The sequence below is a fragment of the Mandrillus leucophaeus genome, unplaced genomic scaffold (genome assembly GCF_000951045.1).
Source record: "Mandrillus leucophaeus isolate KB7577 unplaced genomic scaffold, Mleu.le_1.0 Scaffold121, whole genome shotgun sequence".
NCBI lineage: Eukaryota > Metazoa > Chordata > Mammalia > Primates > Cercopithecidae > Mandrillus > Mandrillus leucophaeus.
In genome coordinates this window covers 5,682,750-5,708,329 of record NW_012100432.1, presented here as the reverse complement: position 1 = coordinate 5,708,329, position 25,580 = coordinate 5,682,750, and the positions used below count along the sequence as shown (strand labels likewise).

Here is a 25,580-nt window from a genome sequence, read left to right as displayed (position 1 = left end):
TTCTTGTCAGTTGTTGCTGTTCTTCTCATGACCATACCCTATAGGGTAAGTTGGGGAAGGCCGGCTCTGTCTCTTTCTTACAGTGGCAGAGGCCATAACCTCTTCATGTCTCAGTTTCTTCATCTGGAAAATGGGGGTGCTAGTGCCACCCATACTACAGGATTAAATGTGTGAACTGGGGTGCAGTGCTCTGCTCCTGCACAGTGTGGGTGCTGGCACCATTGGTCTGCCTGGGAGCCGGGCTCAGGGGCACTTGCACTGCGTACACTGGGCCAGGCAGAGCATCACTGGGGCTCGAGCAAGGGAAGGTCATGGTCAGAAATGTTTCACATGATGCCTCTCCAGAAAGAAAAAGGGCAGCTCCTCCCATCCAGAAGCTGGCCAGGCACTTACAGCTGGGTCCACTCTGTTAGACATTAACCATTGCACAGAAGACCAACCGAGGCCAAGGTCACTGAGACATGATGATGTGAGACAAAGCAAGTCCACTTCATGATGTGTCTCTGCCCAGACAAAGTGAGGTCACTCGCTGTGCCACCCACAAAATACCAAGCAACTATTCTTTCAGGCAAAGTGAGTGACCACCGCTTCTGTCCCCCTGACAACCTGTGTGCCCACCTTCTATAGATAGGATTTAGCCAGAAACCCAGTCATGGCGTTGACCCACTTTTTGGCAATAGCCAATCTGAGCCAACCCCTGCCCCCCTGCCCTTAGAGTCTCAAAAATCACCCAAACCCAAGGGTAGTTTCTTTCTAGCTCCCCACCTGGGGCCTGGACAGTAGCTGGCCTGCTCCGCCCTGCACCTCAGCCCTCTCCAGGCAGGTGTGCCAGCCCTCAGAGGCCCCCTCTGCTTCCTACTGCTGCACTTCCACAGGGCACAGCCTGTTCCTCCAGGGGACAAACCCCTCGAAGTTTTACAAACCAAGTGAATTTAATTCAGAGAATAAGTTCTCTGGGTGATGGAATTTCTGGGAAGCCTGATGGGACAGTGATCAGCTCGGTCAACCACAGCTGGAAGCCACCATCGCTGCAAGGCTGAGGAGACAATGGAGGGAAGTGATGCTGCCAGGACCCTCATGTCAGGGCGTTGAGAGGGAGTCGGCCCAAAGCAGGGGCGGCCCAGGGTAGCCAGAGCCCAAGAAGCAGAGAGAGGAGGGGAAGACACCTTGGCTTCTCCTCTTCCTCTCACCCTCTCGCCAGCGCCTGCCAGGAAGCCACTTGGCAAGGGAGCCTGGGAGCTGTAGGTCTTTGGTGCAGAGCCCAGCAGAAGGACAACAGGGGCAAACTGGTGGATGCCCAGCCCCCAGGCCAAGGGCAAGGTGTGTGCACCCCTGCCCCTGGCCCTGGCCCTGCCCTTGCAAGTTGACTCCTTCAACCCTGGGCCATGTGAGCATCTCACAGGAGAGGCTGGGGCAGTCCAGGCCAGTGGTGGAGGTTAGGCGGACAGCTTCGCTAGCTCTGGCCAGCTGACATGTCCAAGAGAGGAGCTGCCCGGGGCGGAGGGTGCCCCATCCGCAGGGTGTCCTAGGGAAGGCCAGTTGGGCTTCAACCCCAGCACGGAGATAGAGTGTGAGTGGGGAAACTGAGTCAGAAGCCTATAAGGAAGGGAGCCAGGGACAGGGAGCTCCTGGCACTTTTCCAGTGCTGGGTTCCACCGACTGGGAAAGGAAGCAGAGACATTTCTTATTTCTGCCCCGTAGTCTGGGCAGAACGGAAACTCCATGTGGGGAACTTGGGGCAGACAGGAGTGGATGTGGCTAAGGCCAAAGATTCTAGGTCTGTCCTCCAGAGCTCAGGCTCTGCAACAAGGGGGAATCAGGGACCCCGTGTGCTCCTTGTGGCCGATTAGAGCTGAGGGTTGGGCTGTAACACCAACACCTACCAATGTCTCTTTTTAGCAAAGCAAGTCTAGGCTTGAGACCGACACCTTCAGTGAGTCAGAATGTAATCACATTGTTCTGTTTTCACTGTATCTAGTTTTATATTCTACATCTGGTAAGTGACACTGAAATTTCCTTTAGTGATTAGATTTAACATGTAGTGCATCTATTGAAAAGGCATTACAGCCGTGCACAGTGGCTCATGCCTGTAATCCCAACACTTGGGGAGGCTAAGGCTGGTGGATCACTTGAGCCCAGGAGTTTGAGATCAGCCTGGGAAATAAAAAAATTAGCCAGGCCTGGTGGCACATGCCTGTAGTCCCAGCCACTCGGGAGGCTGAGGTGGGAGGATCACCTGCCTAGGGAGGTTGAGGTTGCAATGAGCCATGATTGCACCATTGCACTTCAGCCTGGGTGTCAGGAAGAGACTCTGTCCCAAAAAAAAAAAAACAAAAACCAAAACAGGATTATATAGATTAATAAAAGCTAATTTAAAATAAAATGTATCACCTGTGACCCAAGTCTTGAAAAAAATAATATATAAAGTACAAGAACAGGGAGAAGCTCTAATGTGGGCATAGGAATGCCAGGAGTTTAGAAAGGAGTTAACTCTCTAAATATCGCCCTGTGGAAAGGCAAGTGCATGAGCCTGTGGAGAGTGTGAGTGGAGGTGAGGTGGAGGGCATGCAGGCTGGTGGTAGGACAGGCCCAGGGCCGGCTTCACTGCTGCTCTGTGCTGTCTCCACTCCTGAGTGGTTTGGCACTCACGCTGGCCCACATCTGCTTTCCCCTCCTCCCTGGATGTAGCACGTGGCTCATCCCTCCTGACCCATAGAAACACCAGCCTCTTGTGTTCCTTGGTGGAAGTGGCTCTGGAGGATGGCTGTCAACCTCCAAAATGCCCCACTGGGCTCCAAAGTGAACTTTGAGTTTAAATGGGAGAGTCCTGAAGATGTTCTGCAGCTTTGGCACCAGATGCCTTCAGCAATGCTGCTGCAGTTAAACGGTTAGACAGTGCACAGTCCCTATGAGGATATCCCGTCATAACCCGGTGCCCTTGTGTCTGCTGAGATGGTACACAGGGGCATTTGGACTTGCTCAGGGTGTGGCTGGGAGCCCCAGGTCAGCAAGGCGCGTTCATACTGGGGAACTCAGGCAGGGTTTACAACGGCAGTTCGATGAGTACTGGGTGGGCTCCTGTCTTGGCCTTTGTGCAGAGCACATGTGTGAACTTTGTATGGAGGCAGTGATGGGGTTAACAGTCTGAGCAGGGTGAAGAGGCCAAAGAAGAGGAGGATGTGATGTCCAGATGCTAAGTTCTGGGCCCAATGCTATGGCGGCTCTGAGCCTGTCCAGGCAGGAGCTGCACTGTGGGATTCTGCTGCTGATGCCTGAGGCTGGGCTGAGGGAAGCTGGTCCCCACCAGAGACTGAAGCTCTAGGAGCTCCTCAGCCCTGTCCAATAGGCAATAAGGAATATACCACCTGCCAAATTTGTGGGACAAAGCTAAAGAGGTGTGTATTCTGCAGAAAATGTATAGCTTTAGGTTCATCATAAGGCAAAAGGAGAAACAACACTACCCATTCTATTGAAGTTTAAAAAAATAGCAACAGAAAAAATCCATGGAAACAAAATCAAGGGACAAAATACAAAGGCAGAAATCCATGAACATAGAATGACAAAATAATAAGAGTGAAAAAAAGATTTGAAAAAAAACTTTGATAGACAAAACATTGAGAAGACCGATTGAGATGAGAAAAGATGCATTTAAATAAAATATAGAGCTATTATATAAAAGAAATATAAAACTACTAATACAAAAATAAATGTGGTAAGCAAAATGGTAACTCCTTTATTCCTTAAAAGTCCCAGGAGGCCGGCGTGGTGGCTCATGCCCAGCACTTTGGGAGGTCGAGGCAGGTGGATCACCTGAGGTCGGGAGTTCAAGACCAGCCTGAACAACATGGAGAAACCCTGTCTACTAAAAATACAAAAAGAGCCAGGCATGGTGGCACATGCCTGTAATTCTATACTCAGGAGGATGAGGCAGGAGAATCACTGGAACCTGGGAGGCGGAGGTTGCAGTGAGTTGAGATTGTACCACTGTACTCCAGCCTGGGCAACAAGAGTGAAAATCCTTAAAAAAAAAAAAAAAAAAAAAAAAAGTCCCAGGAACAGGTGATTATAGGTGATTTTTCAAACTTTCTTATAAATAGACTCCAGAAATTTCTTTTCAGAGGAAAAGCTGTGAAATTTAGTTTTTGAATTAAAAACTGGTAAGGTCAACACAAGAAACATACCTAGATTATTTTTCCCTTATGTAAAATATCCTAAATAATACATCAATAAACCAAATGCAAAATATATTGCAAAATAAAAAATATGGTCAGATTTAGTTTATCTCAACAATTGCAAGGATGATTCAACACAATTCACTGCATTATTAGCCTACAGAAGATAACAAAATGATTAATACCAGATGACAGTAGATATGAGAAAAATACTTTGATAAATTTCAACACTCAACAAACATCTCTAAATAACTGAAAGATCAGGAAACTAAAAATTATAGTTAAAGATATAAAAGATTTAAACTACACAATTAGCAACTTGATCAGAACTCTTCCATATATGAACATATAAAGAACGCTGCAATGAAAATGAACTTAACAAGTTTACAAAATTTACTGGGTTTATAATATCTATAAATTTCAAAGAATTGGTTTTATATTGCATTCTCAAGCAATGGAATCAAGTTACCATCAGTAATAAAAAAAAATGACTATAGTGAACATATTGGTGTGAGTGTCCACAAGCCTTTGAAGATTTTTTCCTGTTCTGAAAGTTGTCCAAAGTGTGTAAGTCTTCCTTGTGACTTAGAATCCCATGAGGAAAAAAAAAAACGGAATGATACTTTCAGGAAAATCTGCTGACCTAGGAAAAAGAGTCAGCAAAAATATCCTTTAAAATAGAAGGCACAATTAACATGTTTCCAGACAAACATAAGCTGAAAGAATTCCTCATGATTCAAAGCATGGAAGTAGTTCTTCAGGCTGAAAGAAAATGATTCCAGGCAGAGGCAGGGAGATTTTGGCAGGAAAGAAGACTGCTGGAAAGGGAAATATATGAGTACCTGTATAACAGCAATGGCTGTAAGTCTCAAACAATAATGTCTTGTGAAATTTCCAACTTAAATAGAAGGCATTACAACAATAGGGCAAAAGCAGAGGGGAGAATGGAGTTAAAACTGCTGGAAGACTCATGCATGATTTGGAAAAGTGGTAAAATACAAATATAGAGTAGGCTGTAATCATCAAGGGTATATATTTTAATCTCTAGAGTAACCACCAAAAGAATAATACACTAATATGTAACTAAATAGTAATAGAGGAGGTACAACAGAATAATTTAAAAATTCTTTGAGTATTATAAAAGATGGCAGGAAAGGAGAAATAAAGGAACAAGGAGCAGAGGGAATAAAGAGAACACAAATAGTGAGATGGCAAACTCAGGTCAATGATAGCAGTGATTCTGTTAAATATAAATGGTATAAACAATCCAATTAAAAGACAGAGACTGTCAGACTGGATTGAAAAAAACAATCCATCAACCTGCTGTTTATGAAACACATAAGAACACCAAGTGATTGAAAGTAAGGCAAACACCAACCAAAAGAAAAGTACACAGGCAGTGGTGTTTATAGCTAATGGATCACAGGCGGTTATAGATTTCTTTGTTCCTTTTCCACCCTCACTGCTTCACTTGATTAGCTTGAAAAGGAAAAGTGGAATGAATATATTATCATCACACAAAACAGATGTTAAAGTTAGAAGCACTGAAAGATGTCAAGTGGGACATCTTATAAAAAAGACAAATCATCCTTTGTCCCAAATTTGCTATATATCTAATAACATAACTTAAAAAAAAATAAAGCAAAAATCAACAGAACTAGAAGGAGAAATAGAATGAGTCACAATCAGAGTTGGATATTTTAATACCAACTCTGATGAAACAAGAAGATAAAAAGCAATAATAACATATATTTGAACAAAATAATTATCCAATTTCACCTAAATGACATATATGGAATATTATACCCCCAAATTGCAGAATTTTTAAGTACATGGGAAAATGTACTAAAATAGACCAAAGGCTGTTCCACAAGCCAAGAGGCAACAAATTTCAAAAATTAATTTGAAGTAGATTATAGACCTAAGTATAAAATGTAACATAATAAATCTTCAAGAAAAAAATATGAGACTATGTCCATGACCTTGGGGTAAGCTATTAAACAGGCTTTCCAAAGCACTACCTAAAAGAGAAAATATTAATCAAAATTGGATATCTGTAAAATTTACAACTTCCGTTGATCAACAGGTCCCATTTTAAAAGTAAAAATCCACAAAGAAGATACAAGCAATACTTGTATCTGATGAAATATTCATGTGTAGAATAAGTGCACACACACCACATACCCCACAACCAACCCAAGGAAAAAAACATCTGGGACAGTCACTCCACAGAATAGGATATATAGATGGCTATGTGATCTATCCTAGGTTTTTTAAAAAAGCTATCAAACACTGTATATTGTTGGAGCAACTGGGAATATTTGAATATGTTCTGAATAATAGACATTAGGGAATTATTAATCTTGTCAGGTGTGATAATAAGTGGTAGCGTAGGAGAATGCTCTTATTTTTGAGAGGTGCATGAAGAAGTGTCAGACATCTGTGATTTACTTTCAAATGGTTTAACAGATTGATAGACAGCCCTACAAATGGATAATCTACATGCGTGATACTATGCATAAGTGTATTTGTTTTTATGAATAGAGACCAAGAGATAAAACAAAGGTTGCAAAGTATTAACAATTGTATAAAGATGGGGGATATATGGGTGTTCCTTCTATTACTCCTTATAATTAAAATTCTTCAAATAGAAATGTAAAAATGCAATTGCAGTTAGTCCCCCCTTAACTGAGGGGGGTATGTTCCAAGACCCCCAGTGGATGCCTGAAGCCACAAATGGTGCTGAACCCTGTATACACTGTTTTTCCTATACATACCTATGATAAAGTTTAATTCATAAATTTAGCACAGTAAGATCAATAATAAAACAGGGCAATTATATGTTGTAATAAAGTTATGTGAATGTGGTCTCCCTGTCTCTCAGCATCTTACTATACTATAGATCTCAGCAACCTCAGCATACTATTTTTTTCATTCCTTATTAAGTGAAGAACTTTCACATTTTCACATAAAGGATGCACTTTATAGCTTCTCTCTGGCCTATGTGAATTGCCAATAGCACTCCGCTAGTGCCTTGGGGCCACCATTAGGTAAAACAAGGGTTCCTTGAACACAAGTGGAGGTACCCCCACTGTGGACCTGATAACCAAGACAGTGGAGTGACTGACAGGCAGGTGATGAAGACAGTGTGGAACTTGAAGACAGCATGGAATTCTGGACAAGGCAGGCTTGATTCCCAGGGCAGGACAGAGATCTCATCACACTATTCAGAATGGTGGCCCCTTTAAAACTTAGAAATTGCTTATTTCTGGGATTTTTAAGTTAGTATTTCCAGACCAAAGTTGACTGTGGGTAACTGAAACCTCAGAAAGCAGAACTGAGGATAAGGAGGGACTGCTGTATACCTCAGGAAAGCTGAGAAGAAAATGTAAAAACAGATTATGAGAGGGAGCCCCACACATCCTCCCACCTCCCTGCAAGCAGCTCTCTGCAGGCTCCGCCCCAGTTAGCAGATAGCTTTGGGCGCTCTCTGTTGCTTGTTGGGCATGGGGGAGCTCAGCCTGTGGAAGACTTTGGCAGCACCAAGGGGCCACCCAAGTGTCTTTGGGACACTTGTGGGAAGCAGTGGTCGAGCAGCCCAACAACCCAGGCTGCCCCCATCCTCCGCAGCCCCTGGGGGGCCAGCTGTGTGTGCACCTGTCATCAACAGTCTCCTACATTCGCTCAGTCTTTTGCAATCAGCGTAAAAAGAGAAAAGCATCTGGCACGAGCCTTGCTGCCCCCATCCAAGAACATGAAGTTCATAAGAAAGCCTCAGGCTGTGTAAAAGGCACTTGTAGACACAGAACCATCTTGAGAAACCACCACTCTAGAGAAGGCATCATCCAAAACACAGAGCCAAGAGAAAACTACAGAGAGCTGAAAGGGTGATCTCCAGGCTGGAGGAAGGAATCAATTTCCTGGTGCTAGTCTGAAGAGCTCCTTCTCCCCTCCCCAGCTGAGGGTCTTGGAGACCTGCAGCCCTGTCCCTCTGCACCCGCTCCAGGAGGTTACACGGATGCCTCATCTCAGGCTGGGGTTTCCTGGGTTTCCCTAGGCTATCATGCCCTGGAGACAGAATTGGGTTTCTTCAAGGTTAATTCAACCTTCTAACAGATCAATTATTTCAAATTCCAAAAGTATACCAAGAAACTTGGCAATCTTTCTACTCCCTTCAAAATGTATTTTTAATGATTTCTCCTTCACCATCAGCGTAAGACCAGCAAAAAGTATACAAGCACTGCCACTCAAAAGATTCAAATTTTGCTCAGAGTGCTGTGGATGAAGCTATAGTTTTTTGAGTAGTGCACATATTATTGGTATATGAGTTTTGTAAGTGAATAACTTCCATACTAATGTTCTATCAATATCATATAGACATTATTTTAATTCTCATTACTCCATTATAAAAGCAATAATAATTGGAATACTAATTGGAATATTATAGAAATTCTATATGAAACATTTTAAACTACAAACAATTTTGGTTTGTCAGGCTATAAGACAATAAAATTTATTTTATTTTCCTTAATAGTGGTTATTTAAAAAGATATACAAATAAGAATATCATATATCGTAACTGTAGGATATATTTTAAAGTGGTATATTTAGAGGGAATTTTATAGCCTTAAAAAATTGTAATAGAAAAGAATCAAGCCTAAAAATGAACTGGTTGTTATCAACTTTAGGAAGTTACAAAATGAACAAGCTCACAATGAGAAGACACTTCAAGACACAGAATCAATGACTCAAAAATAGATACTAATAAAACAGAAAAATCCATGGGAAAATTTCAATATATACAATATTTGAAAAGAAAAGTAGAGGTACAGCCATTATAGAAAACAATATAGAAGTCCCTGAAGAAATTAAAAATAGTAGTACCATATGACCCAGCAATGCTTCTTCTGGGTATGTACCCAAAAAAGATGAAATCATCACCTCATAAAGATACCTGCACTCCCATGTTCATGGCAGCATTATTTACAATAGCCAAGATATGGAAACAACCCAAATGCCTATCAATGGATGAATGGATAAAGAAAATATGATTATATCCGTATACATAAAAGATATAGAATATTATTTAGCCTTTGAAAAGGAGATCGTGCCATTTGCCTTAACATGCATGGGGCATGATGAAATAAGTCAGACACAGAAAAAAAAATTGCACAGCTTCCCTCATATGTGGAATATTAAAACAGAACAAAGAGCTAAAATACAGAGATAGAGAAAGGAGCAGTGGTTCCCACGACGCTGGGAGCAGGGAAACTGGGATATGTAAGCCAAAGGATATTAAATATATGTAGGCTGAGCAAGCCTAGAGCTCTAAGGTACAACATGAGGAATAAAGCTAATGAAATGGCATTGTGCTAGGGGTTTTTGTCAAATAAGTAAATTTCAGCTTCTCTTGTCACCACAAAAAGTAACTGTGAGATGACAGATATTAGTTGGCTTCACTATGGTAACCATTTTACTATCTGTATGTATCCCATATCATGTTATAAACCTCAAACATATACAATAAAATTTTAAAGAAAAATGGAGTACAGCACATAACAATAGCAAGAAATAGCATGGAAAACATGCTAATAAATTTGAATATATAAACAAAATACACTATATATATAATATGGCTAGGTCTTAAACTAATTAATGAAAAATTGGAGAAAACATGATTTATAGCACAGCATCGTTTATTTAAAATTTTTTAAAAGCATACACCATACATTTTACCGGTGTGTGCATTACCCCAGAAGGTGCTGATGGGGTGAGGAGTGAGAAGAGCACACCCGCAAGGACCCAAGGGTGCCAGCGCTCTGAACGAGTTAGCGTTTTCCATTCTGTGTCCACTGGAACAAATAGGTTTTGGAAGCTTCTAGGCAGAGCCCACAGCAAATGCTCACTGGATTCCATGGGTTCCAAAGTGCCTGAGTGTGTGCTTCCCTGGAGGACACATCAATGCTGGAAGAGACAGTGGTAGGCCCCACAGGGTGGCAAGGGATGCGGGGATCCTGCTGAGGGTCTTTGCTGAGGAGGGGCAGAAAGACTCCTGGGCTGGAGGGTGGCACAGGTGCCCAAATACCGAACCTGGAGGCCTATTCTAACTGAGCGCTTCTACAGGGTGGATTGAGCTTAAATAAGCTCATTTTACAAGGTTGCATGCATGCATATTGAGGACTTACAGCAAATGTACTAGAGGGCTGGCCCAGGACAGTCTGGGGAGGAGAAAAGGTGCCAGTATCAGGGCTGAAGGGCAAACAGAAATACAAGAAAGAGAAATAGCAAATAGAGGGCCCTTGCATGAGTCCAGGAGGTGTACTCTGTACTGAGGAGTAGCAAATAACTTACGTCTGAGACTCTTCCAAAAACTAAAAGTCCACAGCTGACTGGGCTCCGCCAGACACGTCTCTGATTGTCGGGTGGGTCTGGAGGGTTGATTAGCACTCAAAGAGGCGGTGGCGGGCCCTGCAGGGTGACCCGGAGCAGGAGCGGGAGCAGCCGGGGTCCAGCTGGGAATCTTCAATGGGGGAAGGGGGCAGAGGGCGGAGCTCTGAGCTGCAGCAGGACAAAGGCAACCAAATATTGAACCTGGAAGCCCATTCTGAGGGAGGGGCTTTGCTTGTCTTCAAGTAGGGAGCTCCTCTGGATGGCCCCCCTAGGACAGCCGTGGGGGCTAAGCTGGCTGGAGTCCGGCATCCCACCTGGGGACAGTGGCTGGAGGTGGCCTCACCCAGAGTAGGAGAAGCCAAGGAGTAGGTGGGTGGGAATCTCGTGGGGAAAGGAAATAGGTTGGGGGCCAAGGCAGCCAGGTATGGACTTCCTATGAGGGGGTCAAAACTGGAGGCACCCCTCCAATATAGCCACACTGAAGGCACCAAGGCAGCTGGAGGGAGATAACCCATCCAGAGATACCCACCATAGAGCACCCACGGGTAAGCCCAGAAGGCTGGGTAAGCTTGTGGGGAAAATCCCATGCAGGAGTAGACGACACAGGAAGTCCCAACAACAGGCCAGAGGGCCAGGTCAGTTACACGCTGGGCTCCCAAGCAGGTACAGGAACCATAGGTAGAGCCCACGGCCACCCAGGGGGTTGCGGTTGCCAGAGTCCCGTGGGCTTCCTCGGAGGCCTGGAAGGCACAGCGGACCTTCTGCCCTGCTTGTTTCTCTGATGCACCTGTGCCCATCTTAGATGAGCCGTACTCTTCAAAGCCCCGAAGTGTCCAGCAAGTGCACTCCTCCGCAAGCTGAGGCCACACGTACCTCAGGGGGCTCCTGGTATCTGTGGGGTGAGCAGACAGCCGGTTAGAGGGCAGGGAGACCAAGTCGCTCAGGAGGGGACGGGAAGAGGGGGACAGCTGGGGGTGAGGTGATAGAAGAGCCAAAGTTAAGGCATCTCCAGGGATAATGAGGAGCAAGGTGTCCTGGGGAGGAATGAGTGACCCCTGCGGTGGAGGGGTGCACAGCAGCCACGTGAGGCATTTTCTAGGGACATCAAAACAAGTTCTAAATTCGGTTCCTCATGTTTCCCTCTATGCAAGTCACAGAGACTAAAGACTGGAGAGTTTAAGGGAAGAGAGCACCAGCGCTCTTTCTTCTGGCTGGGGTCCTCGACCATGGGAGGTGCTCAGGTGTGGCCTGATGCTCTGAGATGGAAGTTTGGGCAGGGTCAGGGCAGAGGGCCTGTGTGGTTGAAGAAGCATTCATTTCTTCCCAAATGGGCAGAGGACGTGGGGTGGAGGAGAGGCCAGTAGCCCCAGGGAGGATCTTCTTGGGGGACCTGAAGGACATATAATGACAGCCAGTGACAAGAAAGGACTTCAGTGTTTCATAGACGACTGCAGGCTGAGATGCCCATCGGACAGATGTGGACCACTCACCAAACGGGCCACCCAGAAATTTGAGGCAAAACACCCTGGCCCCAGACTGCAGGAGCAACTCCTGGAAAAGGAGGTGCGCTGAGAAAGTCTCAAGCGCCCAAGGTCACCCACACTGAGGAGGAAATCCCTCTTCCCCAGCTGCCCAAAGGTGGCCTCTAGATGGAAAATCAGTTCAGTTCTGGAAAAACACACTACATTGTATGTACTTCTGGCCTGCGATACGCGTACCCTTGCAAGTTCAGAGCATACTCTAGAGCAAGCTTGTCCAACCTGCGGCCCAGGACGGCTTTGAATGTGGCCCAACACAAATTCGTAAACTTTCTTAAAACAGTACAGAATTGTTTTACAATTTTTTATTTTTATTTTTTGTAGTTCATCAGCTATCTTTAGTGTCAGCGTATTTTATGTGTGGCCCAAGACAATTCTTCTTCTTCCAATGTGGTCCAGGGAAGCCAAAAGATCAGACAACACTGCAAGAGTTAACATGCACAAATGCCTAGTCAGTTTCTCAAAAACTTAATATAGTGGAGAAGGCCCTTTATGCATGATACCAAGACCAGAAAATATAGGCAGATAAAACTGGCTATTTAAAAACTGAATGTCTGGTTAAAAAAAAAAAAAACCCACAAAATTATCATGTTCAAAATCAAAAGACAAACCACAGAATAGAGAGGGATATCTCCAACATGTGGCAGACCAGAGCTAATCATGTGTCAGACACAGACAGTGCTTGCTAGTCCACGGCAGGTAAATAAGACCCCATCAACAATCTTGCCCGAGGGCAACCACAAGCAAGCCACAGAATAAGCTACACAAAACCAGGTAAAAATGTTCCACTTCACCATGTTTTTTTTTAAAAAAAAATCAAATTACAAAAATGGAACTTTGATTTTTACAATTAATTTGATAAAGAATAAAGCCCTATACTGGCTTTTCAAAGGATATGGAGAAAAACATGCTGGTTTTGTTGTTTACTCTTTGGGGGTCCAACTTAGCAACAGGTATCAAATTCAAAACCCGATTTCCTTGTCCGAAGAAGCCAGACTGCCTTCATCTGGGTCCCCTAGGGCGCACCTAGGAGCAAAATGTCCAGGACGCTGGTCCCCAGGGCAGAACAGAGACCACATTAATCTGGGCCTCTACCCACACCTCGCAGCTGCAGCGGGTGGAGGGATGATTCTGCGAGGGGGCAGGCCGGAGGGTCCTGGGCTTGGCTTTTAGGGGAGGGACTGAGCCCGAAGCTGAGAGAACAAGTTGGAGAGAGCTGTCTCATAGGGTGGGGTGCAAGGCGGACACTTTCAAGCCTGTTGAACTGCAAGAGAAGCAGGGAAGGGACGGGAAGGAGGAGAGGGGTGATGCTAGGAGTTGGGTGGGAGAAGGCGGAGAGCATGTGTCAGAGAAGGTCCTCAGGCCCTCGCCCCACCCCCTCAGCCATCCCATCAGGCTTTGTTCTTTCTGGTGACTTACCCACTTGGTCTTTCTAGAACGTTTCTTTCCAGCGAAGTCCCTGAAGTGGTTGAGGTTCGTCCACAGAGTTGAAATGCTCTCGCAAGAGGTCTTGGGGCTCCCTAGGCGTTACTGTCCCCGGTCCAGGTGGCGGCAGGAGTCCACTGGAGGCTCCAGGTTCCAAGCGGCCCAGGAGCGCCGTCCCCCGGGCTTTTACGGGAATACGCGCAGCCGTGAGACGGGGCCTGGGATCCTGGCAGTGGTCAGAAGAGGCCCCAGGACTCAATCAGTCTCCGAGGTGTAGACGCCGGTGGGGTTGATTGGGTCAGCGGCTTATCCCAGAAATGAAAGTGGAACGCAATTGTATTGAGGGCTACACCGAAAAGCGCAGAGGTGTTACCAGGATGTGAAGACGTTCCCCTCTCGGGGTGGGAGGCAGCGGGGAGGAGTCCTGGAGGCGGTAGCTTTTGGTGGAGTCTGCGCTCTGGATGGGCCCCATCCGAGCTGAGGGAGTGGAGGCCCACAGGGCCAGAGGGGAGGCCAGTGAGGCTGGAGCAGAGTGAACGTTTCGGGGAATGCAGAGCCAGACAGTCGAACGGCTGCGCCTTCCGCCTTCCAAGGCCTTGTGGATAGGGCAAAGAAGTTGGTCTCTGTCCCGGGAGCAACGCGAGCCATTGCGGAGTTTTCATCAGAAGCAGTAGTGTGCTCAGCTGGGGCAGATCCTGCGTTTGCCGGGTCCGAAGCTTAAACAATTGGGCCATCCCACAGGAAGAGAAGTCAAATGTTCTGAATGTGCATGTTCCTTTGAGTGCGATCATTCGGGTATGCAGCTCTCAGTACCCCCATACCCTGACGTTTAAGGGGAACTTCCTCTGTGCTAGGCTCTGTTCTGAGCACCTCGCACGCATTCTCTCATTTCATCCTCACACCACCTTGGGAGACCCACGTTAACACAATCAACGGGATCCAGAAAATCCAGTTGCTTATAGAGGAGGTCACAAGAAGCCCCAAAGTAGACATCGTAAAATGTATGCAACACTACTGATTGTCCCAGATGACCAGCAGCGGTCACTTCTCCGAGAGCCCGGCTGCCTCTGGGTGCTGATAGCATTGCACCTTCCCTGCCATTCAGCCCAAAATGGTCATGAACCCCTATTGTCCACAGAGACTTTGACATTCCTTCTTGCTTTCCTTACCTTTTCCTAGACCTCTGAAAATAGTCCATGCATTAACATTCAGTGTTCTTCAATTAACCATTTGAACGTTCCACACCGGAACCTTGCCCAATACACTTTCCTTGGTTCTTCAAAATGGATCTTGCCTTGAGTCATATTTTGTCTGAGATCACTCTTACCATATATGCTTTTTGTTCAGTTGTTAGTATTACTGTCAGTATTCATCTTTTTTAAAATTTGTTTGAGACAGGGTTTCCCTCTGTTGCCCCAGCTGGAGTGCAGTGGAGCGATCATAGTTCACTGCAGCTTCAAACTCCTGGGTGCAAGCAATCCTCCCACCTCGGCCTCCCAAAGTGCTGGGATTGCAGACATGAGCCAAGGGGCCTGGTCAGTACTTATCTTTCAATAAATAGCTCTACTTAATTCATATTTGTTTTCCTTAAATTAGTGAATCAATAGCTATATTCTCCCTCCATGAAAACAATATTCTTAGCACCATTTAAAAATTATCCTTTCATATTTTCCTTATATTAACACCCTATATTAATGTTGGGAATATTACCTTGATCTTGTTATATCATTTTTTAACCCATACTTATTTAGACTAACAGCTTTCACTAATGACTGTGTTCACTGTTGCATTTTGACTTACACAATTTCTTTCTTGATTAATTTCCTTTAAAATTTTGATTCTATATTTCTATAATATATAATTCATATAATACTATAATTTATATTCTGTTAGTCACTCTAGAAGGAAAGTTTGGAAAGTTTTTATATGCAAAAACATAGTTCATTCTCAATTTTGATTGACAGTTTGGCTGGGTATAGAATTCTAGGTTCAGAGTTACTTGATCTTAGCACTTTGAAAATAATGTTTAATTAACCTCTTGCCTCACTTTTGTTGCTGAGAACTGTGATTTTTATCAGAATCTTTCTTTATAGTTCCTTTTCCCATGTAACTAATAAAAATTTTTCTTCATCCTTTCATATTTTGACATGTCCTTGGAACGTAATTATGATTTGTTTTTATTATACGGTGGTTTGTTCTGCTACACATTTGGTATGACCTTTCAATTTGAAGATTAATTTCTTTCTTCAGTTTTAATCACCTCTAACATTCATTAAGTTGACTAGTTTCACCGAAGAAAATCTGTTTCTGACACTTATAATGGGATTAAGCCAGAAATACCCAAGAAATCTTATGGAAGAATAAAGTGGAGGACTTACACTTCCAGATTTTAAGATCTACTATAAAGCTATAACAAATAAGTTAGCAATAGCCAAATAGATTAATGAAACAAAATAAAGAGTCCATGAACAGACCCACACAAAATTTTCAACAAAGGGGCCAATGATTCAATATCTAAATGAAGTGCTTCTCAATGAATGTTGCTGCAGCACATGAATATCCATTTCAAAAATAAACAGATCTCGTCCCCTCATGCATCACATCATAGGCAAAATTCATTTGATGTGGGTCATAGACTTGATTTTACTTTTAAAATAATAAAAGACAAAATAATAAAGCTTCTAAAAGAAAAATAAGAATATTTTCATTATTTTGATAACTGTACTATAGTTCCATAAGATAGTAAAATTAGAGAAAGCTGGATGAAGGGTATACATAAATTCTCTGTATTATCTTTCACAACTTTTCTATAAATCTAAAATTACTTTTAAATAAAAGGTTTCAAAAAGGCATAACTTTATAACTTTGAGACAGGCAAATATTACTTAAATAATAAACAAAAAAGGTAACCATAAAGGAAAAGATTGATAAATTTTACTCCATTAAAATTAAAAGCCATTTATAAGAAGACACCATAAAGAGAATGAAAAGACAAGCTACGGACCAGAGGAAGATGTTTGTAATACATGTATCCAACCAACGACACAGGTACAGAATATATTAAAAGCTTCTACAAATCAATGATCACAGCTCACAAATCAGTGGTCACAGCCACTCAGGAGGCTGAGGTGGGAGTCAAGGCTGTGGTGAGCTATGGTAGAACCACTGCACTCCAGCCTGGGCGACCGAGTGAGATCCTGTCTCTAATTAATTAATTGATTACATTTTTTAAAACTTAAATTGACATTACTCAGTGCTGAGAAGCATGTGAAGGAACTGGAACCCTCAAAACTTGATAGTGAGACTTTAAATTGGAATAATACTTTAGAAAACTGGCAGTACCTTACAATCCAAAATTTACACTCCCAGGTGTTATATGTACACACACACATATATATGAAAAAGATAACTGCATGAGTCCACAAAATATATGTACAAGAGTGTTTAGAGCAATTTTATTCATAAAAGGTAAAATTCGGAACAACCCAAATATTCATCAACAAAAGTGTGACATGTTCATACAACAGAATGATACACAGCAATAAAAACAAATGTACTGTTGCTCCATGTCATAAGAGACATGAATCTCACAGACATAATGTTGAGCTAAATTAACCAGACATAAAGGAGTTCATTCTGTGTGGTTTAAGTTGTATAACATTTAAAAGCAGACAAAAATAATCTATAGCAATAATCTATAATGGTAAATGTTAGAAGTCACCCCCAGGGCCAGAGGGTGGTTTGGATTGGTGGGAGGGGGCCCCTGGGAAGCTTCTGGGGGCTAGGGGTGATTTATATCTTGATAGTTACATATGTTTACATAGATAAAATTACAATAAAAATTCATTGACATATGGGAGTCCTAGAGAGGGAGGAAAGAGAAAAAGGAGCAGAAAGAATATTTTTAAAAATAGTGGCTGAAAACTTGACAAATTGGATGAAAAACAATCCCCACATCCAAGAACTTTAATGAACTCCAAGTAAGATAAACTCCAAGTAAGAGATCCATACCTAGACAGATTATAATGAATAACACATTCCTAAATAGCCAATGGGTCAATGAGAAATCACAAAGAAAATTAGAAAAGACTTTGAGATGAATGAAAACAAATATGCAACATGTCAAAACATGTGGGTTACAGTGAAAGCAGTGCTCAGAGGGAATTTATATCTGTAAATGCCTAGGTTAAAAAAAGAAGAAAGCTCAAATCAATACCCTGACCTTCAACCTTAAGAATCTAGAAAAAGAAGAGCAAACCAAACTCAAAGCAAGAACAAGGAAGTAAATAATAAAAACTAAAGTGGAAATAATGAAATAGAAAATGGAAAAGCAATAGAGAGAAATCAGTGAAACCAAAACATAGTTATTGGAGAAGACCACAAAATTGACAAATGTTTAAGCCAGATTGACCAAGAATAAAAGAGAGAAGACCCAAATTACTAAAATCAAGAATCAAAGAGGGGACATTACTACCAACCTTACAGAAATAAAAAGGATTATAAGAAAATACTAAGAACAACGGTAAACCAACCAATTAGACCAGCTAGATAAAAACAGAAAAACTTCTAGAAAGACACAAACTACCAAAACTGACTCATGAAGAAACAAAAAAATCTGAATAGACTTATGACAATAAAGAGATTAAATCAGTGATCAAAAACTTCTCAACAAAGAAAAGCCCAGGACAAGATAGGTTCACTGGTAAATTCTACCAAGTGTTTAAAGAATTAACACCAAACCTCAAACTCATCTTAAAAATAGAAGAGAAGGGAAGATTTTCCGACTTGTTCTATGATACCAGCGTTACCCTAATACCAAAGCCAGACAAAAACATCACAAGAAAACTACAAACCAATAACTCTTATGAAAATTCTCAAGAAAATACTAGCAAATCAAGTCCAACGACATATACACACAATTATACAAGACCAAGTGGGATTTACCCCCAAAATGCAAAGTTGGCTCAACATTTGAAAATCAGTTAGTATAATATATTGTATTAATAGAACACAGGTCAAGAAACCACATGATCATCTCCATAAATATGGAAAAAATCATTTGACAAAAATTCAACACCCTTTCATGATAAAACACCCAACTAGCTAGGAATACAAAGCAACTTTCTCAACTTGATAAAGGACATCTATAAAAGCAAACAAACAGCACCCTCACAGCTGACATCATACTTTCTCCCTAAAAGAAAGAATAAGGCAAGAATGTCTACTCTTACCAATTCTATTCAAGGTTGTACTGGAGGTACTAGCCAAAGAGATTAGGAAAGAAGAAATAAAAGGCATCCAGATTGGAAAGGAAGTGGTAAAACTATCTCTATTTGCAGGTGACATGATTATGTATATAGAAAATCCTAAGGAATCCACCAAGGAAAAAAAAACCAAACAAACCCTGTGACAACTCATAAATGAGTTCAGTAAGATTGCAGGACACAGATCAAAATATTAAAAATTCTATTGTATTTCTACCTACTAGCAATAAAAAAAATCAAAACATGAAATTAAGAAATAATTCCAAGTACAATAGCATCAAAAGGAATGAAATATTTAAGAATAAATTTAACAAAAATGTGTCAGACTTGTAACTGAAAACTACAAAATATCATTGAAAGAAATTAAAGAAGATCAAAATAAATGGAAAGGCATCCCATATTCACAGATTAGAAGACAATATTGTTAAGATGGCAAATACTTTTTAAACCGATCTACAAGTTCAATGTAACTGTCAAAATCCCAGCTGGCTTTTTGCATAAATTGACAAGCCGATCCTAAAATTCATATGGAAATGCAAGAGACCCAGAATATACAAAACCATCTTGAAAAAGAAGAACAAAATTAGAGGATTCATTTTCCAATATCAAAACTTACTACAAAGCTACAGTAATCAAGACTATGTGGTGCTGACCTAGGAGAGACATATGGATCAATGGAACAGAACTGTAAATCTAGAAAGAAATCCATACATTTACGGTCAATCGATTTTCATCGAGGGTGCTGGGACTGTTTGATGGGGAAAAGCCCTGTCTTCTCAGCAAATGGTGCCAGGTTAACTGGATATACACATGCACAAGAAAGGAATTGGACCCTACCTCATGCCTACCCAGAAAAATTAATTCAAAATGGATCAATGGCCTACATGGAAACCTAAAACTATCAGAAGAATTTGTAGATGTAAATCTTCATGACTTGGATTAGGCAACAGTTTCCTAGAAATAACACCTAAAGTACAAGCAAGCAAAGATCAGATCGATAAACTGGACTTTACCAAATTAAATTTTGTTGTGCTTCAAGGGACATTATCAAGAAAATTAAAAGATCTGTAGAATGGAAGGACATACTTGTAAATCATATTTGATACAGAACATGCATCTAGAATTTATTTTTAAAAAGTCTCATACAATTCAACAATGAAAGGCAAGTAACCCAGTTTAATAATGGGCGAAAGATTTGAATAAACATTTTTCCAAGGACCATAAACAAATGGCCAATAAACACATGAAAAGATGCTCAACATTATTAGTCCTTGGGGGACAGCAAATCAAAATCACAATGAGATGCCACTTCACACCCACTTAGGAAGGATATAATAAAAAGACAATTACTAGTGCTGCCAAGGATGTGGAGAAAGTGGAATCTTCATTCCTTGCTGGTGAGAATGTATGGCATTTCCTGAAAGAATTAAATAGAGTTACCATATAACCCAGCACTTCTACTCCTAGATCTATATCCAAAAGAAATGAAAACACATGTCCTCACAAAAACCTTGTCCATGAATATTCATAGCAGCATTAGTCATAGTAGCCAAAAAGCGAAACTACCCAAATGTTCATCAGTTGACAAGTGAATAGACAAAATGTGGTCTATCCATACAATGACATATGTCACCATACAAACCAATGAAATCTGAGGCATGCTACAACATAGGCAAAACTTATAAATATTATCCTAAGTGAAGCTGATGTGGTGGCTCACACCTGTAATCCTAGCACTTTGGGAGGCTGAGGTAAATCACTTGAGGTCAGGAGTCTGAGACCAGCCTGGTCTACTAAAAATACAAAAATTAGCTGTCTGGGTGTGGTGACACACACCTGTCATCCCAGCTGCTCGAGACTGTCTGGGTGTGGTGACACACACCTGTGATCCCCGCTGCTCGGGACACTGAGGCAGGACAATTGCTTGAGCCTGGGAGGCAGAGGTTGCAGTGAGCCAATGTTGTGCCTCTGCACTCCAGCCTGGGCCACAGAATGAGACTCCAGCTCAAAAAAAGAAAAAAAACAAAAAACAAAAAACTAAGTGAAAGAAGTCATGCATTTATATGAAATGTCCAGAAAAGGCAAATTCATAAAGACAGAAAGTAATTAGAGGTTGCCAAGGGCTGGGGGAGGGGGAATGAGGTGTGGCTGCTAACGAGTATGGGATTTTTTTTGGAGTGATGAAAATATTCTGGAATTAGATAATGGTGATGGTTGCACAAATGTGTGAATTTTCTGAAACCACTGAATTGTACACTTTAAAAGGGTAACTTTTGTGGTATGTGAATTATATTTCAATTAAAAAACCATTGTGCTGTACTGTTAAGGTTTATATGCCGTTCTGTAGAAGGAGGTAAAGGGGAATACATTTATATAATCTGAAAGAGGATTAAGAATATATACCTTATTTTTAAATAAAATAGTAAATAGACAAAACAAACAACTATCATGCATCATTATTGATTGATCCTAGTTTTTGTAAAGCTGTAAAATATATTCTGAGGACAGTTACGTGAACTTGAATATGGAGTATATAAGTATCGGGAGATGTCATGGAATTGGTCATTTTTTGCAGCTAAGATAATGCTACATGTGAATGCGAGAGAACATCCTTATTTTTTAGAGTCGTCTCCTGGAGTATTGTAATTTGTCTGATTTAGTTTTCAGTGGTTTGACACTGTGCGTGGAGGCGGGGGGAGCAATATGGTAAAATGTTAATACTTGTGGAATTTGGGCAACGAGTATATGACTGTTCTTTGTACTTTTCTTTCTACGTTTCCTCATGTTTAAGGTTTCTCATAATGCAGATTTTATAAGGAAAGAGAAGCGTGTGCATGAATGTGAGTGTTTAGTTGAATTCTCCACAGCCACCCCCGCTCCACCCTCCGGCTCACCCACGAGGCTCCCATCCCAGTTGCAGGCTGGGTCCCAGGCAGAGCACTGGCCCTGCAGAGCTGGTCTTCAGCCTGGCTGCTGGGGAACTGTGGGAAGAGGCAGTTGGGCTGTCCCCTTACCCAAGGCCTGGGAGTCAGGTGTGTGTGCACTGTCAATAGATTTCTGGTGGGTCTTTGGCTGTTGTTCAGACAAGGGCAGCTGGGGAGAAGCAGACTCTGAAAGGAAATGCAGTGGTCCCCCTCGAGAGAAGTAAAAAGTCTTTATCAAGCCTGAGGCATGTTCAAAAGTAAAATGTCACACTGGAGTCACCCTTAGAGAACAGCACCCTGGAGAAGGAATGGCTGGAAGGCAAAGCTTGACAGAAGCCACGAAGAGCTGTAGAGGACAGGGGGGCCAACAGAGGAGGGGACACCTCCCTGAGTGAGTCGTGAATGACAGATCCAGACGGCGTGGGGGAGGAGGGGACGGCACTGCAAGGACTAGCACCCGGTGGCTCCACAGCAGTCCTTCCCCACGGAGCCCGGCCTGCTGCAGCCCCAGCAGGACTCCCCACCAACGTGTCAGTTTTCACTCCAAAAAAGAGCTGTCCTCTTCCCCTGCTCTCAGACTCCTGCCACCCCCTCCACCTGTGGATCTGCGGGGCCATTGCGGGGGGACTCCCTGCCGCTGCATCCTCCGTAGGAAGAGCCTAAGGACCCACCTGCACGGGCCGGCCATCCCCCTTCTCATCCTAAAAATAGAGGTCAGTTCCTGCACTGGGACTCAGACTTCAGGATCCAGAAGCACACTTGGAGATGCGGAGCTGTCTCTCATTATCAATTTAAGAAGCTGCCTGAGAGAGGGGCTAAGTTGGGAGGACCAAGGAGTACAGGACTGGGAGTCCCACAGGGTAAGCAAAGACCTTGGAGGCCAAGGCGGCTGAGTGCTGATTTCCCACAAGGGACTCAAAGCTGGAGGACCTCAAGCTGAAGGTGCCGAGGCAGATGGAGGGGGATGCCCATATGGAGATAATGGCCAAAGGGGGGCCGCAGGTCAGCCTAGGGAGCTGGACAGGTGTGTGGCAGGAGCCCTCACCGGTGATCAGTGACACAGGAGACTACCATGACAAGGGAGGTGCCCAGGCAGAGAGCGAGTCCACAGGCAAGTCCACCATGGGGACCAGGCAGGTGGGTGATGTGGGGTCTCCTTGTCACTGACAAAGAAAATGAAGGTTTAAGCCAGGTGTGGTAGCACATCTGTAGTCTCATCATTCAGGAGGCTGAGGTGGGAGGATCATCTGAGTCCGGGAATGTTGAGGCTGCAGTGAGCAGAGATCATGCCACTGCACTCTAGCCTGGGTGACAGAGTGAGACCCTGTCTTGAAAGAGAAGGGAAAGAGAGGGGAAGTGGAGGAGGGAGAAGGGGAGGGGGAGGGTTTAAAAAGAATGAAAGGTTGGCTTTAATCGCTGAGTTTGGTAAAGTAGAAAAACCTGATGTACCTGGCATTTCACTGGATATGCAGATCAATGCGTTCTGATGCATTGTCGGGGCACATGAAAAGGATCCCAGAGACCACCCTGGCAGAAGTGTCCCCTTGCACATCCTGACATAATGACCCCCGGGTCCATGGACCAAATGGCGGGCTGGGGCAGTGGTGAGGGGACAGCCAGGGCAGCGTAACCGAGCTGAGGACAGGCTGCAGGGCTAAAGGCCATAGCAGGGAGGGCCTGTGCTCCTCTGTCCAGGGCAGGTTGACCCTATCACCCTGTGCCAAGCAGGATCCCCACCCCGACTCCCCTAATGAAATCTGCTGGTCACCCTCAAAGGCCTGATGTTCCTGGCATGTCTCTCCTTGGTGCTGTGCCCAGAAGGCAGCCTTTCATGGTCCAGGACAGCGAGGGCCACCAGGGCTGCTGTGGGCTCCAAGCAGTGATGGCCTCCACCCACACTGACTCCTCCCCTAGAGATGAAGGGGCCCAGATTTACCACCCAGGGGCAGGCAGGGGCTGGAGAAGCAGACACAGTAGGGGAGGGAGGGGCTTTGACCAGGTGTGACTCAGGGAGACAGGGGATCAGGTTCCCTATCAAAGGTCCACCTCTCCAGGGCTGTCTTAGGCGAGAAGCTGGTGGGATCGATCCAGCCATCTGTTTAATCTCAGAAACAAAGGTACTCACTGCACTGTGTTACCCACTGGCCAGGAGAAGGGCAGGGTGTGTAATTGACCTACTTGTCAGAAGTCAGGGAACAATGACCCCAGCAGGAGGGTTTGAAGGGAGTGGGAGTCAGACCCCTCCCAGGAGCCCAGAGGTCACTGTGGCTGCAGCTGGGGTAAGGGGAGCTAGACCTGGCCCTGGATCCGCCTCAGCCCTTGCTGTCGGGGTGGGGCCTGGCAGAGACCAGGAGCCAGTCACCCTGGCCCTGGGTCTGGGTTTGGCACCAGGGCTATCTCCAGTGGGGTTCCTGTCCCCACTTTAGAGAGGGAGTTACACCCTTAAGCCCTGACTTCCCTCTGAGCAGCTACTTCCTGTGCATGTGCAAAGACTGATGCGCCCTCAGGGGCTTTGCTGTGTTATTCGGACCCTTTTGTCTTTTCTCCCTTGTTTCTCTGAGCAGTCAGTTGCTTTCTGAGCCGCATGTTATTAAACCTTCTGTGTTTCTGGTTGGCTTTCATGCACACATTTGGAAGCTGCTTCTTTAGGCGGGTAGAGGTGATCTATTCTTAGTGGAAGGTGCCTTTTATCAAAATTAACTGTTTCTTTGTCCTTTTATACTTTTACCTTCAATTATATTTTCCCACAGAACTTTGTTACACCTTTGTTTGTGTCAGCATTTATTTGCTGTATCTCTTATATCATTGTCATTTTCCTGCTTCACTTTTATTGCATTTTGGGTATGTCCCTTGTAAACTATAGCTGGATTTCATGTTTTAATCCAATTTGAGAATCTTTTAATAATCTGTTCAGTCATTTCTCTTTATTTTTCCCATTTATTATGCTTGTCACTACTTTTTCTCCCATCCTGACATTCATTGGATTACTTCATTCCTTTTGTTCCGTTTCCCCTTCTACTTCTTTAAAAATTATGTCTTTTAGTTTTGTTCTTCTAGTCATTACCTTTACTTCTTATTTATTTTTGAGCCAGAGTCCCGCTCTGTCATCCAGGCTGGAGTGCAATGGCGCAATCTCGGCTCACGGCAACCTCTGCCTCCCGGGTTCAAGCAATTCTCCTGCCTCATCCTCCCGAGTAACTGGGATTACAGACACCTGCCATCATCCCCAGCTAATTTTTGTATTTTTTGTAGAGACAGGGGTTTCATCATGTTCACCAGGCTGGTCTTGAACCCCTGACCTCAGGTGGTCCACCCGCCTCAGCCTCCCAAATGCTGGGATTACAGGCAGGAGCCACCATGCCTGGCCTCAGGTCATTACCCTTAAATTGTTAACACATGCATATTCTTAAAATTCTTATGTTAACCGACACCTGTATTCTTTCTCCTCAAAGAAAGGATTTCTCTCAGAATCCTTTCATTGGCTGAGTGACTGCAGCCCTCCCACTTCCCTGCCCCTACAGACCAGCTCCAGTGTTATCAGGAGAAACCTGAATTCCATCTAGTTGGTAATATCCTGCTTTACCGTTTTAATTGGTACTAATTAGATTATATCACAGAGATTTCTGATGTTCTCACTGTTTCTGTGTGATCTACTTGTGAACGTGTGATGTAGATTACTGTTTCTCTTTGTAGTGCTATCTTTTGTGCTTTGGGTATTTTCAAGTTTGTCGTTGCATACACTGAGGGTTACGCTTGTTATATTTTCTTCGTGATCATTCCTTTCACCAGGATGAGACGCACCCCTCAGTGATGACCCCCTACTTGCCCCTACAGGCCTACCTTTCTGCCCTGCTTGGAGCCCCAATA

General features: G+C 43.5%; 1 protein-coding gene across 1 annotated transcript; it reads right to left on the bottom strand.

Annotated features, from left to right (window-relative positions):
* Positions 1–9,850: 9,850 nt before the first annotated feature.
* LOC105532953 (chromosome unknown open reading frame, human C3orf56) lies at positions 9,851–13,664 on the bottom strand. The gene is made up of 2 exons (XM_011971282.1): positions 13,520–13,664; positions 9,851–11,454 (listed from the first exon to the last, which is right to left on the bottom strand). The coding sequence occupies exon 2, from the start codon at positions 11,357–11,359 to the stop codon at positions 10,613–10,615; it is 747 nt and encodes a 248-aa protein (XP_011826672.1). The 5' UTR covers positions 11,360–11,454; positions 13,520–13,664; the 3' UTR covers positions 9,851–10,612.
* Positions 13,665–25,580: the final 11,916 nt, after the last annotated feature.